The 14,812-nt window shown below is 47.5% G+C and overlaps 1 protein-coding gene across 1 annotated transcript in view; it reads right to left on the bottom strand.

Moving 5' to 3' along the window:
* The window catches only part of Gcn1 (GCN1 activator of EIF2AK4), a 58,886-nt gene that overhangs the window by 25,254 nt on the left and 18,820 nt on the right, over positions 1–14,812 (bottom strand). The window contains exons 15-31 of the mRNA XM_020179078.2: positions 14,038–14,190; positions 12,289–12,381; positions 11,344–11,419; positions 11,048–11,207; positions 9,591–9,780; positions 9,372–9,496; positions 8,444–8,622; positions 7,748–7,841; positions 6,530–6,643; positions 6,212–6,410; positions 4,721–4,876; positions 4,097–4,278; positions 3,197–3,277; positions 2,721–2,864; positions 995–1,122; positions 640–829; positions 353–423 (exon numbers count right to left, since the gene is read on the bottom strand). Of these exons, the coding sequence (XP_020034667.2) occupies positions 353–423; positions 640–829; positions 995–1,122; positions 2,721–2,864; positions 3,197–3,277; positions 4,097–4,278; positions 4,721–4,876; positions 6,212–6,410; positions 6,530–6,643; positions 7,748–7,841; positions 8,444–8,622; positions 9,372–9,496; positions 9,591–9,780; positions 11,048–11,207; positions 11,344–11,419; positions 12,289–12,381; positions 14,038–14,190 (2,335 nt within the window). The remainder of the gene's footprint in view (positions 1–352; positions 424–639; positions 830–994; positions 1,123–2,720; positions 2,865–3,196; positions 3,278–4,096; positions 4,279–4,720; positions 4,877–6,211; positions 6,411–6,529; positions 6,644–7,747; positions 7,842–8,443; positions 8,623–9,371; positions 9,497–9,590; positions 9,781–11,047; positions 11,208–11,343; positions 11,420–12,288; positions 12,382–14,037; positions 14,191–14,812) is intronic.

The following is a 14,812-nucleotide window of genomic DNA, read 5'->3' as shown; positions in this document are numbered from 1 at the left end:
CTACTGTGTGTCTCATGAAATCTACTCTGTAGGAGACAAGTGTCTTCCAAGGTCACACTTGCTCCCAGGTGATTGCCTACCCCCCCCAACTACTACTCGTGGAAGCTGAGGGGAAGGAAATTTATCACAGTGTTCTGTTACTGGGCTCTTCACACAGATGAAGAAACAGAGGCCGGGAGAAAAAAGACGCCATGCCCAAGGACACGCAACTGGCACCAAAGGAGCCAGCACTTAACTCAGGTCTCTCAGACTCAAGGCAGTATGGCTCTTTCTGTACCTGTGAACCACTATCCCATGCTACCTCCCACATCACCCACCAATCTGCTACGTGTCAGAAAGCTTAGGTTTATACCTGGCTTCCCACTGATCTGGAGGCGATTCTGAAATCACTCGTCCCAAAGCATCCAATACTGGGGGTGGCCGCTGCAACAGACAAATGCATAAATGCCCGGCAGTGCCTGACCCTGCCCAGATGGGCAGACCAATAGCCTGGGCATGGGCAAGCACTAGGCTGAGAAGCAGAAAACCAGTCACAGCCCCCCTGAGCCCCAAGATTCCTGTCTGCAGTCATGAGGGGCTAAGCAAAGTCCAACCCACCCTCACACCCTCCAGACCCCAGCAACTGCCCTAGTCACTCACATACAGTTTCTCCTGGTAGATCTCCATGAGCCTGCCCATGACCTCCGCTGCCTGTTGCTGGTACCGTGCCACTGACTGGGAGAGGGCTTCAGCCCCGGCCTGCCTCACAGCTGCCTCATGGTAGATCACATCATCAATAAGCAAGGAGCAGAGATCTGGCTGCAGATCGAGGCCTAGAGTCGACCAGAGCCTGCAGCAGACCAAAGGTGGGGTTGCAAGGAACTGCAGCACCTGCCCCAGCAATCCTGGCCCTAGAGAAGGTACTTCTCTCATTGAAAGCTGACACACTGTATTCCATTATCTCTTAAGGAGGAGGGAATGGGACAAGAGAAAGCAGCCTCCCACCAGCTCTCACTTCTCAGCCAGCATCCGGATCTCTTCCTCCTTGTCAAACTTGACTACCCAGAGCCTCCGCAGTAGGTGCAGGCCGTTCTTCTCATCGGTATCAGGTGCTGGCAATACCAGGTGGAGCTCCATCAGCCCCTGAGTGGAGGATGGCAATGTGTGAGGCTCGACCTCTTACAGGAGCCTCCAACCTGCCTCCTCACCTCCCTCCCATCTGCTATCCAAGATAAAACCACTAGCTGCTGCATGTGGCTATGTAAAGGTAAATTGGGGTAAATTTGATCAAAGTACGTTATATGCATGTATGGAAATATCACAATGACAACCCTTTGTATACTGTACACTATTAAAAAAGAGAAAAATAAAGGTAAACCAATTAAAATTAACCGTAAGTTAACCAGGTGCCAGTGGCTCACACCTATAATCCTAGCTACTTGGGAGGCTGAGATCAGAAGGGAAGGACCAAGGTTCAAAGCCAGCCCAGGCAAATAGTTTGTGAGACCCCCATCTTCAAAATTACCAAAGCAAAATGAACTGAAGGTGTAGCTCAAGTGGCAGAGCACCTGCTTTGGAAGTGCAAAGCCGTCAGTTCAAACCCCAGTCCCACCAAAACCAATTAAGTATAAGTTAATCAGTCATACCAGCCACATTTCTTCAAGTGTTCAATAACCACATGTGGCTACTGAATGCAGCACAGGCAGCATGGTGCCACTGGACCGCAGTGGTCTAAGTAGTGCTGGGCAGCAACTCACAGCTCAGTAGTATGCAGCACACGCACAGGATGTGCAAGCCCCGGGCTCAATCCTTCTATCAATTAACAATAATGGCGTTTTCGTTTGTGAAATGACGCTGTGTGCTGGCAGAATTTTTTTCAATGTAAAAAATTAATCTAAATAAATAACATCAGGCCAGAGGTGTGGTAGTACATGCCTGTAATCCCAGCTACTCAGGAGGCAGCGATCAGGAAGATCCAAGTTTAAGGCCAGCCCCAGCAAAAAAGTTAACAAGACTCTAACTCAACCAATAAGCTGTACATGATGGTGCACACCTGAAGTCCAAGCTAGGCAGGAGGCGTAAGTAGGAAGACTGTGGTCCAGGACAGCCCAGGTAAAAAACATGAGACCCTATCCAAAAAAACTAGCAAGTAGGAGGCCCTAATTCTACCCCAGTACTGGAAAAAGAACAAAGAAAAAAAAAAAAAAAAAAAAGAAAGGAAGAAAGAAAGAAACACAGACAAAAGCTCAGAAAAAGTGCATTTCTCTTTGTTGAATGAATTTTTAAGAAAAATTTACCATACTAACATCACTTTTCACATTTTACCAAGGGCCAAAGAAAAATTCAGTCACATATCAATTTCAGGAGGCTGCACATTAGTGTTTGGGAACCACTGTCTTATCATTCTATGGGGACTCTAGTTGTGATTCAAAAGCCATCCAGAAAAACCAGTTAGGAGCAGTAGTTGGAGATAGTAGGCTACAGAAACTCACTAATCCTCTGTGTTAAGCCACCTGTAATGGTCCTAGGACCCACATTCCAGTTTGACATTTAGGTGAAAATGCAGTGATACATCATGACATGCTTAGTTCTCCAGTTCTTAGAAGGAGCCCTACCTGTCCTGTAACCACTTCCACTTGCCTCCAAGACCCGCCATCAGGGTGAGGGACACTCTCTCAAATGCCCATTATGCAGCTCAAACACTTGCATAGAATAACAAGGGACACCGCAGTGGCACACACCCTGAGTGCAGTCTCCCGTACACTGGCACATGGGGATTGCAAGGCACAGAGCAGCACATCCACCTCCTCCTGTTCCGCAAAGGCACAGCCATCCTCGCCACTGCTGCTGGTACACAGGGTGGTCAGTGTGTCCGAGGCCAGAACCTGAGAAGGATTATCAACCCATTGGTTCAGTTCAGCAGATCACTTACTTCTGTGGTCAGGTGATGAGCTGAGGGACTCACAGAGGACTCTGAACTAAGAATACCCACCCCACAGCCCTACTAGGGCTAAGACCCTAGCAGCACGCTGGGCCAATAACCAGACCCATGAGAAACCACTCACAACTAAGAACAGTCAGCTGTCTCTCAAAAGTACCCCTTCTGCACAAGTCCAAAAGCAAGAATTGAGAGAGAACTAGGAGCTGACCACTATGCCAGAGCCTGAGGTCAGGGTCAAAAACAGTCACAGCAGCAGCCAACTGGAAAGCATATCACCTGTAGTCGGGGTGAGCCGGTCCCGATCACCCAAGTCAGCAGACGCAGCATGGCCACTCGAGGCAGCAACTCAGGGCCATTCTGGAAAAGAACAGCAAACTGATCAGGGTGAAGCTGTGGAGAAGGTCTGTAATCATGCCTGAAGGTCAATCAAATGGTATTCTCTCACTCTCAGGGGAACACAACTGACTCGCTGTAATAACCCCATGAGATTTATAACAAATTCCACAAGCACCACCCCAGCCAACCATGATTCCCAGGAATTAAATATAAATTCTGAAGCATGGTTGAAATTCACAGACTCTGTGGACCATAAACATAGGAAGAAATACTCAACTTTACAAAGAAAGAAATAAAAAAATAAAAGACATCATCCATCATTGACAATATTCTTACTTCCTGAGCTTGAGTTAGGTTTGAGGAAAAAAAAAGGAACTCATAGCTCAGAATATGCCACATAACCTAGCAATTCCACCTTATGTCCTATATATCCTATATATACTCAGGTGTGCAAGGGGCATGTACAGAAGAGAACACATAACAGTGCTATTCCAAACAGGGAAGAGTTAGATACAATCTTAATCCATCAATAGGTATAGAGTCAAATAAAACATGATACATGCACAGTGTAGGATTTCATGCAGCTGGTAAAACCAATAAAGTAGTTTGGTACACACACACTGACAAAGACACACAGACAGAGACCCAGTGTAGAGAGTCATTACAAGAAGCAACATGGCTCGATTGTGCATTAAAAAGCTCACCATACCATGGGCTCCTGCTGTGGATATAAACATACCCTCTATTTCCCCACCAAAACTGTTCATAGGTCACAAAGTCATGAGTGCCTGCCTCCCTGAGCCACCTGAAACCAAGGGGATAGCAGAGCAACCTGCCAACCTCATCCACACGCCCATGCGGGGTGTCAGGGGAGGCCCTCAGCTGGGCGTGGACGGTAAGGATCTGAAGAATATGGGCCATCTGCTCCTCCTCCTCCTCACTGTGGTGGGGCATCTCAGTAAGCACCATCTTCAGCAACGGGAAGACCAAGGAGAAGGCTGGTGCAGACAGGGGTGCAGCATCTGCAATAGCAAGTGACAGCCATAATCTGTGGGTAAGCCTGGCCACAGCTGCCTATGCAGCCTCAAAGCAAGTGAGGAGGGAAACTGGAAGCTCTTCTGATGCCTGGAAGCCGGCAGTGCAATGAAAGGGATAGTAGCTCAGGGCTAAAGCTAAGCCTGTTTCTACCCCAAACTGCCTAGTTCCAGAATATGAAACTCAACAGAGAAGCAAACACCAAAATAAACCTTGAAATAGGGTCACAGACATCCACAGTATAGCAAGACTGGACTCAAATCCTCCAACTAATCCAACCCCCATTCTCCAGACAAGGAAACCAAGGCCAGGGAGAAGCATTCGTCCAAGGCCAGAGGCTCAGGAAGCCTGAGTGACACAGTAGCTCCTACAGCACTCCCCACACCAGCTCACTCCACCCTATGCCCTTGGTCCCATCCAGTCCCTTACCTGGCTCGCCTTTGCCCATCCGGTTGGTGATGGTGTGGGTGTGCAGGAGCGTCACCACCCTCTTCACAGCCACTGATAGTTCTTCTTGGCACCAGGACTTATCTAGAGCACACTCTGGCTTCAGCAGGCGCAGAGTTACATGGCTCACCAAAGTGCCTGTGAAGAAAAGAGGATCATTAAGGGGTGACCTGCACAAAGATGCAGAATCTATCCCTGACACAAATAAGGGGCCCAGGACAGAATCATGTCCCTCTGAATATAATCTCTTCTACTATGCCAAAATGTCTTCAACCTAATCTCTCACTTGATCACTGTGATAGTGCCAGAGGACAGGAAGAAGACAGGAGCTGCCTTTTTGGGTGATTTTTTGTTTGTTTTGTTTGATTATGTAGCCCAAACTGGTCTCAAACTCACAATCCTCCCTCAGCCTCCCAAGTGCTGGAATTATAGGTGTGCACCCACACACATAGCTAGGAACTACCTATTTTTTTGTGCAGCGCTGGGGCTTGATCTCAGGGCCTTCACCTTAAGCCACTCCTCCATCCCTAGTTTTGTGAGTAGTTTTCAAGATAAGGTCTCATGAACTATTTACACGGGCTAGCTTAGAACCGTGACCCTCCTGATCTCTGCCTCCTAAGTAGCTAGGATTACAGTCATGAGCCACCAGCGCCCGGTGGGGCTGCCCTTTTGATCTCACAAAGTTCTAAGTGTGCTGAGAGGAGGCACAAGTTAGCCAAGGGTTATTCAGCCAAGAATAAAGGTTTAGCCACATAATACCTAGGCAACAAGCTTAGAAAACTGACTAGCAACAAGTCCAATCAATCAGATTAATACTTCTGGCAGGTTTCATATGCACAGATTTTTCCACTCAAAACCATTTGTAGATTCCATCCTACCCCTGGGAATATACCCTTTAAGCTAGGAAAGAAGTCTGCTTCAGGTTGGTAAAAAATCTACAAAAATAAGGTCACTATAATTTCAGCCATCTTACTTGTCTTTTGTTTCTTCAGAACTAACAGAAAACTAAAGATCAAAGAGACATCTACTTCCAACTGACACACGATTGCTCAGGACCTCTGAGCTGCATTGACTTGGTCACATTGCACAAAACTATCCTCACTGCCATGGAACTTCTGACTTCATAATTTTAAATCCGCTACATGGCTGGGGATGTGGATCAGTTGGTAGAGTGCTTGCCTAGCATGTGCAAGGCACTGGGTTTGATCCCCAGCACCTCAAAAAACAAAAAAAATTTCAGGAAGATAAAATGCTGACTAGCGTGTAAAACCTGGTCCTCAGAGTGAAGGCAGAGAGAATGCAGAATGAAGAGAAGAGACATTATGTCACTCCTGAGCATATCCAGGCTGCTTCCATGTGAAAACAAAATTCACCAGCTTAGATTACTACATGCCCCTCCATAAGCACTCATGGCATCCCCACCCCAACTCTCACACTGCCCTGGGCCATCCCCGCAGCCAGCAAATGACTAACCCAAAGCCTTGAGCCTAGGGGGCATGACACAGGCAGCCAAGGACAGGAAAGGGCTCTTGATCCTGGGAGCAGCCAAGGGAGATTTCAGCAGGGGCAGGAAAGAGTCGATCAAAACAGGGATGTACTGGGTGAGGCCGGAAGGATTCTTGATCAGGATGGTGTCTAGCAGTCCTAGCGCCGCCTCCAGCTCCCCATCCAGCTGCAAGCAGAGTCACCCAGGGGCTAGGTCAGCAGGACTCCACTCTGGGACAACAAGGAATGGGGCTGGGCTGTCCAGAACCCTTCTGGCGTGGGCATGTGGTGGTGACAGTCACTTACTTCCTGCAGCCGCCTCCGGATTTCTGCCTCCTTGTCCAGCTGGGCCTGCAGCATCTCCTTCTGCTTACTGGTCAGCTGCACCTCCTCTTTTATGCCTTTCTTCTTCTTTATCTCCTAAAGGATCAGGATAGCAAAAACAGTTCGATCTCCATGGAAAAGACCTGCCTCCCTAACAAAGGAAGGTAAGTTTGCTTCCACAGAGACTAATAGGCCACCTCCAAGTCTGGGACTGGCACCCAAGACCATCATGTGGCTTTCCTGTTCCCCTACAAAGTCCACAGCTCCTGAATGTCTACAGAACAAAGACAGCAACAGAGAAGCAAATTTTCACTTGACTCTGCTGAAGGAGAGAAATATGTTAAAGAAATATAAGGTCTCTCAATGATCTCCAAAGGGTATTCTGGTAGCCAAATAGCTTCAGATTCAAAACTTCACCCTCCCCTCCTGCCAGTCCCTCCTACAATGTAAGCTGAAGCCTGGACAAAGCCTTCTCAAGTAGCTGGAGATAGCAAGGCAGAGGGATCACTCACTCTTTCAAGTACTTATTGAGCATCTGTATCATACTAGGCACTGTTCTAAACGCTAGAGATATGGGGGTGGAGGGTGGGGAGTTGCAGGTGGTGTGTAAAGTCCCTGCCCTCTTGGAGCTCACAATCTAGCAGGTGAAAGCAGATAAAAAACAAGTGAACAGATACAAACAAGATGATGGTGGAGCATGAGAAATGTCATGAAAGAAATGAGTATGATGCACAGTAACCAGGATGAGAGTGGAGTCTAGTGGATAATGGACAGAGGATCAATCACCTCTCTGAGAAGGAACCATGTGGGCTGAGATGTCAAAGTCAAGAAGAATCCAGCCTCGAAAACTGAGGGAACACAGGCTGAGACAGGAGAAACCCTTGCACTCTGCTGTCAGAATCAGCTCTGTTCAAAGCAGGATGCCCCAGATGCCCCACTACATCAGGCCCCATGCTTGCTATTAGGAACCCAGATGGGGCTCAGCCTTCAAGAAGCTGGGGGACAGGCACAGGATCGAGCAGCAGTACTTTAGGGAGAAACTAGTTTGCCTTGAGTGGGAGACAGACAAAGTGAAGAGAGTGTGGCCAGAGAACAAGGGATGGAGGAAATGATCCCAGCAAACAGCCTTCATGCAGCAGAGAGCTAGCAGCCTGAAGCCACCAAGCTAGGCAACCCCTTGAGATGCCTCTATGGCCTTACCTCCTTTAGCTCCAGCTCAATGATCTGCTCTTTGAAGGAATAAGCTTTGTTCTCTCGCTTCATGTTGGCCTTTTTTATGCTGTCCTGCTGGGCACTAAAATAGAGCAGGTGGCCGGTCAGCTCAAAAAGAGCCACCAAGCCCCTCAACCTCCCACCGGCCATGAAATCCCAGCTAGCTTTAACTTTTTTTTTTTCTTTTTTGTGATGCTGGAGAATTAACTTTCAAATGTTAGGCAAATACTCTTATCACTGAGCTACAATCCCAATCCCAACTAACTTACTATTTTGTCTTGTTTTTTGAGACAGGATTTCAATATACACAAGGTCATTGTAGACAAGATCTCTATTTAGCCCAGGCTGGTCTCAAAGTCACTATGTAGCCCAAGCTGGCCTTGAATTCAAGATCCTCTTGCCTCAGCATCCCAAGTGCTAAAATTATAAGCATGTACTACCATGCCCAGATTCCAGCTAGCCAGGACAGTGCCAGATCCTAGATACATGGACAGCCAGGGCCTAAGTGCCAGGCCAGGAACACAGCAGATATTTACCCAGTGAATGGACAGGCTGTTTCGTTCATTCCTCAAATGACCCTACAGAGAAGGTGTTGTTCCCATCATACAGGAAACTCAGGCTGGGATAGGCAAAGTAACTACGCCTTATGATTTGTGTGTGTGTTAGGGGGTGGGGGTGTCTCACCTCTGGATGATGGATTTGTCGAACAGCTCCCCGGCAGGGGTCTGCATTATGGCAAACTCCTCCCGAGTCACTAGACGCAGTGCAGGATTCTGCACAGAGGCGGTGATGGTACTGATTAGCTGTGGTAAGACCCGGTCCGGGGACAGGATTGAAAGGGAGCCCATGGCATTCATGGAAGACTGCCAGACAAACATGGACAGGGTCAGTCTGTGCCACAACTGGCCACCACAATGAAGTGCCATCATGCCTAAGTGCCCCTGGCAGTTGGTTCCCCTTCTTCCCATTGCCTTGTTCTTTCTGAACACTGCCCAGAGTAGAAAGCAAGCTTCCATCCCTTAGTCTGCTAATGGCACTCTGACTTAGAGAGACACACTCCTTCCACACCCTCAACCTCCATGGTCCAGGTACAGCTACTCTTGCCTTTTCCAGAGGTGGGCACATGACCTAGACCAGGACAGGCTCAGAGATGAGCATAGGACCTGAGCCAGATTGGGGACAATGAGACCCCATGACAGTCAAGGTTACTGGAAAATGCATGCTTCACCAGTGGAACTGACAAGAGGAAAAGATGTATGCGTGCAACTCTAGTAGCTCTCTTCTGACAGAAAGAGGATATAGCCCACAGCATGGAAAACAGAGGCAGGAAGCCAATGAATTGGACAGAGAGTAAGAGAGATACCACCAATACTTTCCCAAGGGCACCAGCTGACTGCCTACAGCACCATTAGCCCAAGCCAGTCACACCCTTGGATTTCACAGGTAAACAAGGCAGTAAGTTTCCTTTTAGGCTTAAACCAATATGCATTTCAGTCACTTACAACCAAGAGACCAAGCCCACAGTTTACTATTTCTTTGAGCTCTCCCTTCCTATTTCCTGGGAGGAAAGTCCCCCCTACCTGAGGCCAGAACCAGCCCATGTGCCCATCACCTGGTTCAGAGGACACTGTGTGGTAATCCTGGGAATGATCTGATCCAGGTGCCTGGTGATGAAGGTTTCAGGGTCAATCTTCATCCTGGTGAGAAGTGCTGGCCAGAGTCCAGACTGCACTGCCACTGAAGGGGAGGGGGCTCCTTAAAGCTTTCCACCCCATCTACTCTCACCCTGCCCAACAGCCCTCCCCCTCCCATACCCACCACAGTCACAGACCTAAGGATGGGTGGTGGGAGATGATCAGCATCTCCCGGGCAAGCTGTTCAGTGCCAGTGACGTCACCCTCAAGCCCTGGAACCCCAGAGATGACACACAGAGCCTCCTGCAGGACCCGTGGAGGCACGTAGGCCTTGCCTGTCTCAGTCACCTCCCCAGCATCAGTCACCAGAGCCTCATAGGGCAGCACCTGCATGGAGACAACAGGTTGAGTCCCCACTACTCAGAGCCCTGTGCAGGAACTATGCCAGGGATATCCCCAGTCATGCTATTCTCCAGGGTCCCTGATAAGAGTAGAGCCTGATGCCCAGCTTCCTGATTATGACCCACAGGCCGTGAGCAATGCACCTAAAAAAGCCTATGGGTGTCAGGCGCCAGTGGCTCATACCTATAATCCTAGCTATTTGGGAGGCAGAGATCAGGAATAGCTCTGCTTGAAGTCAGCATGGGCTATCTCAAAAATACTTAACACAAAATAGGGCTGGTGGAGTGGCACAAGAGGTACAGCACTTGCCTAGCAAGTGTGAGGCCCTGAGTTCAAGTTCTAGTACACACACACAAAAAAAAAAAAAAAGGAAAAAAGCCTATGGGGAAGAGAAAGAAATGGAAACTGGTCCAGACCTGGTGCAAGTCCACAAGTCTGTCTGGCTCACATGCCTCAAGCAGGCTTGGGGAGGGAAGCGGTGAGGCACAACACCCAGATCACTGAAACAGGAGGTAGGCCTTTGGGGTCTATTCCCAATTCTTCCAGCCACTGACTGGGAGACACCAAGCAGGTCATCTCATCCCCTAGAACCTCAGACAGCTCGTATCAAGTAAGGATTATAAGCCCTATCTGCCTTGAAAGGTACCATGAAGTCAAAAGGGAGAATGGTTAGAAAAGGCAAGTGGCATGGCTCAAGTGGTAGAGCACTCACCCAACAAGTACAAAGCCCTGAATTCAAACCCCAGTACTACACACACACAAAAGAGAAAGAGAGAGAGAGAGCAAGCAAACAAGTGCTCATGAGTAGGGTGCTGGTGGCTTATGCCTGTAATCATAGCTACTTGGGAGGCAGAGATTGGGAGGATTATGGTATGAGGCCAGCACAAATAGTTGGTGAGACCCCCATCTTCAAAAATAAACAGAGCAAAATGGACTGGAGTTTGACTCAAGCAGTAGAGTGCCTGCTTTGTAAGCACGAACCCCTGAGTTGAAACCCCAGTCCCTCCAAAAAGGAAAAAAGTGAGATATTCAAAAAGGGTTGAGTTACATGTCAAAAGGCACAGGAAGGGGGAAAAAAGGTCTCTGAAATAACAAGGAATTATATGAAAGATATTATCAGAACTCAAGGGTAGAGCAGAAGGTTCTGGCATCCAGAGTCTGAGTGAAAACAGCTCAGGGGTAAACCAGCCAAAACTCCTGGTTATAAGTATGGGGCCCAAAAGCCCCAGTTCCGGGGCCCAGACACCCTCACCTTATGAGAATTGAGAACAGCCTTCAGCTCCTCAAGGAGGCCATAAGCCAGCTTAAAGCCCCCAAGAGAGGACAACAGCTTCCTCACTGTCTGCTGAGCCTGCCTGCGCACGTTCCAGGTGCGGCTCAGGAGCACTGCAACCAGGACCCGGTGGTACTGCCTGTAAGCACAGGGACAGGTAGTCATAGGGGAGCCAGAGGATAGCACTAGCCAACTCTCTCACACACCACTCCTCAGATTCCTGCCAGGGTTTGCCTTGTTTGGCCCAAGGGACAAAATAAGCAAGCCTCACATACTGAACTTTGTTGTTTATGAGTCTATGCGGGTGGTCAAGGAAGAGTCTCTCAGTCAAACGCAACACAGTACACAGGGCTGTAAGAGGAAGAAACAGTGGAATTATTTTTTAAAAAGCTAAGTGTACACACACACACACACACAAAGAACTGGAATGAACTAGAAAATAAACACCAAAATATAAATGATTATCACTAAATGTGAAGTTACTGCTCATTTTCTTTCCTTACTATCGACACACATCTTGGCATAAGAAAAGTTTACACTTATTTTAATAAGTCAGAATTATTAGCTGGACATGGTTCTCAAGATCCCATCTCCAAAATAACAGGAAAAATGGACTGGAGGTGTGGCTCAAACAGCAGCATGTCTGTCTTCCAAGTGCAAAGCCCTGAGTTCAAACCCCAGTTCCACTTTGAAAAAAAAGTTAACTAAAATTTTTTAAAAACCAGGAAGTGACTAACAGTTGTAGCTCATTAATAGGATGTTGTGATGTATGAGTCAAAAGATTTTTCAAATCACTAATTAGTGGCAGACTCTTCTAAGGCAACCTAGAATTTTACACATACATTTAGAGATCAACTGTTCCTTTTCTGCCAGGGCAGAAACCAGTAGTGTCTGTGTCTCCAGGTGGGGGAGAGTAGCCTGCCACACTCCACCAGCTCCCCTTAACATAAGAAAACCTGAGACAGCACCAATTATCCAATCAGCTATAATTGCAGCTAGTATCACAGCTCTACAAGCATCACTACTCTGTCTCCACAGTTCTCCCGGGTCCCCCTACTTCCTAATCGTGACACTCCCACAGGAATGAATTCACTGCAACAACAGCCAAGCTACTCTTCACATTCTTCTGGCTTTTGCAAAGTTGAATGGCCAACAGCCAATTAGGTGGTCAGGAACTGGTCCTCCCTTGGAGTCAAAAGACTTGGCTCCAAGAAACTCACCATCCTCCGAAGCTGACAGCAGGAATTTCTCAGAAGTGAAAATCTGCTTTTTCTCATCCGTAACCAGCTGCCAAAAACCGCTCAGTTTCGCCTCTGCAAGAAACCTAAGGTTAGTTACCCCATGACAGAGTGAACCAGGTCCCCCAGAGCTGGATCCCTCCATCCTGAAGCTGCTGGGGCAGGCTTTGTGAAGGACCCTAGCCAACTGGGTCATTCGTAGGCTCAATGCTCTCCCTATGAGAATGAACTCCAGTCCTGGCAATCACCTCCTATATGAAAACCTCCCATAGTTCTGTGCTGCCTGCAGGAGCCCCCAGGAGTGACTTTTCCTGAATTCCCACCTGCACAGGCACCAAACTATAATACTTGAGGATCACCCAACACAGCTCCCCTTACTGGGACTGTTTAAACTTGTGGCCATTCCTTCAGAAGAGTAAACCTTTCTGGGCCCTCAGGGTTCTAGTACAAACTCTTCCTTCAAATAGCTTCTCCCATTCTTCAAAGTAAAAGCAGTCTCTTCTTCAAAACCATTCTAACTGCCTAGCAAGTATGAGGCCCTGAGTTTAAACCCAGTGCTGGAAAAAAAAAAAACCTCCATGCCTTATTTTGTGTTAAACTACAAAGACATTTTGGTCCTGCAAAGAATAAGCATCCTGAGTATAGTAAGCACCCTGAAACTTGCTGAAGTGAGGTCATGTTCATCTCTGCATCCATGCAAGGTAGTCTAGGGCCTTGGCACATTCATAGTGGGTACACAGTAACACATGCAGAGAGCTGAACCCCATTTCTCACCGCAGGAACAAGTTCAGGTACATGCACATGCAGAGAGTGGGAGGCTGCTTTAGTTGGATCCTCAATGTCCCCAAAACGCACATGTGTTAAAGACTTGGTACCCAGCCTATGATACTATTAGCAGTTGGTGGAACCTTTAGATGGGCCCTAGTGGAAGAAAGTTAGGTACTGGGTATATGTCCCTGAAGGAGATATTGGGACACTAGTTCTTTTTCTATCTCTGCTTTCTAGCCACTATGAGGTGAGTACCTTTGTTCCACAATGCTGTCCTTCCCACTATGGTGTGCTGCCTCACCACAGACCCAAAGGCAATGGGATAATCTACCATGGACTGAAGTCTCTGAAGCTATGAGCCAAAAATAAACCTTCCCTCCTTTACATTGATTTTCTCAGGTATTTTGCCACAACAATGAAAGCTGGCGAACAGAGGTAAACTAATGAAAGCACGGAATACTAGGTAGCCACAAAACAGAGTGAAAAGGCTCTTTTTGACATACTGATCTGAAATTATTTCTAAGATGTATTCAGCATATAACACGGTGTATACAGTATGTTACAGAGCATGTTTCATTACACATTGACTATATCTCGGCACAAAAGTGGCAATACTATCCAAAGAGGGAAACTTAGTGGCTGAAAGACAGGGCTAAGCGGAAGCTTTTCACATTATACCATTTTGTACCCTATAAATGTATAAGCAATTAAGACAAAAAGTTCTGATATTAAGCCTAGGTCTATAGGGCATCAACTCCAAGCCAACATCGCAGAGCATCAGAGCAACAGAGCCAAGGACAGTAACAGAGTCCCTTGGCTGCCTCCCCACTACAACCCTGAGGCTCATCCCTGCAGGTGACAGCCCTGTGGCTGTCAAGTTGATCCAAAAAACCAAAGCACTTCTCCCAAGGACTCTGAAAGAAGCCCTTGTCATGTACCACCCTGGATGTTCTAGAATCTTACCAGCCTGTGAGTCAGTCACTGAAAGCTTCGAGAGCAACAAGGCTGCAGCGACCCCTTCAGTGACCACAGGAACCTGAGTACTCTGAGAGGCTGCCTTCTCCACTGTCTGGGTGAGTAAGGGCAGTAAGTCCAGTGCCTGCAACAGTGTGTCACCTGTAAAGAGAGAACAACTTACAGAACATCTTGATCTTCAGTAGTGACAAGATTGAGAAAGGAGTTATCCACCCATGTGAGCTGGCTAAAACCATTCAGTTAATGTGACAAATACAAAAAGGAACTAGAGTTAGAATCAGGGGCTCAACTCATACTCTATGAATACAAAATTAGAGACAGAAGAATGTTTATTAACCCAATAGTCCAGCTATTCATCTGATGGATAAGGAAACAGAAACCTTAAGTGAGCTCCCTAAGATCATATGTCTGGTTGATGTGAAGCCAGCACTAACACCAAGCCTATCAATTCCAATCTGGTACTCTTCCCTTATACCTGGCAACCTCTGGACCCAAATTCCAAAACCAGAAATCTGCTTTTTTTTTTTTTAAACAAACAAGCCATTTAAAAAAAAAAAAAGGCAGGCCCAGTGGCTCACGCCTATAATCCTAGCTACTCAAGAGGCAAAGATAAGGAGGATCATGGTTTGAAGCCAGCCTAGGCAAATAGTCTGTGAGATCATATCTCGAAAATACCTATCTTAAAAAGGGTTGGCAGAGTGGCTCAAGGTGAAGGCTCAAGTGGTAGAGTGCTTGCCTAGTAAGTGCTAGGCCCAGAGCCCAA

The sequence above is a fragment of the Castor canadensis genome, chromosome 18, assembly GCF_047511655.1.
Source record: "Castor canadensis chromosome 18, mCasCan1.hap1v2, whole genome shotgun sequence".
Taxonomy (NCBI): Eukaryota; Metazoa; Chordata; class Mammalia; order Rodentia; family Castoridae; genus Castor; species Castor canadensis.
Note: the sequence above shows the minus strand (reverse complement) of the source record. Positions and strands in the feature narration are given on the sequence as shown.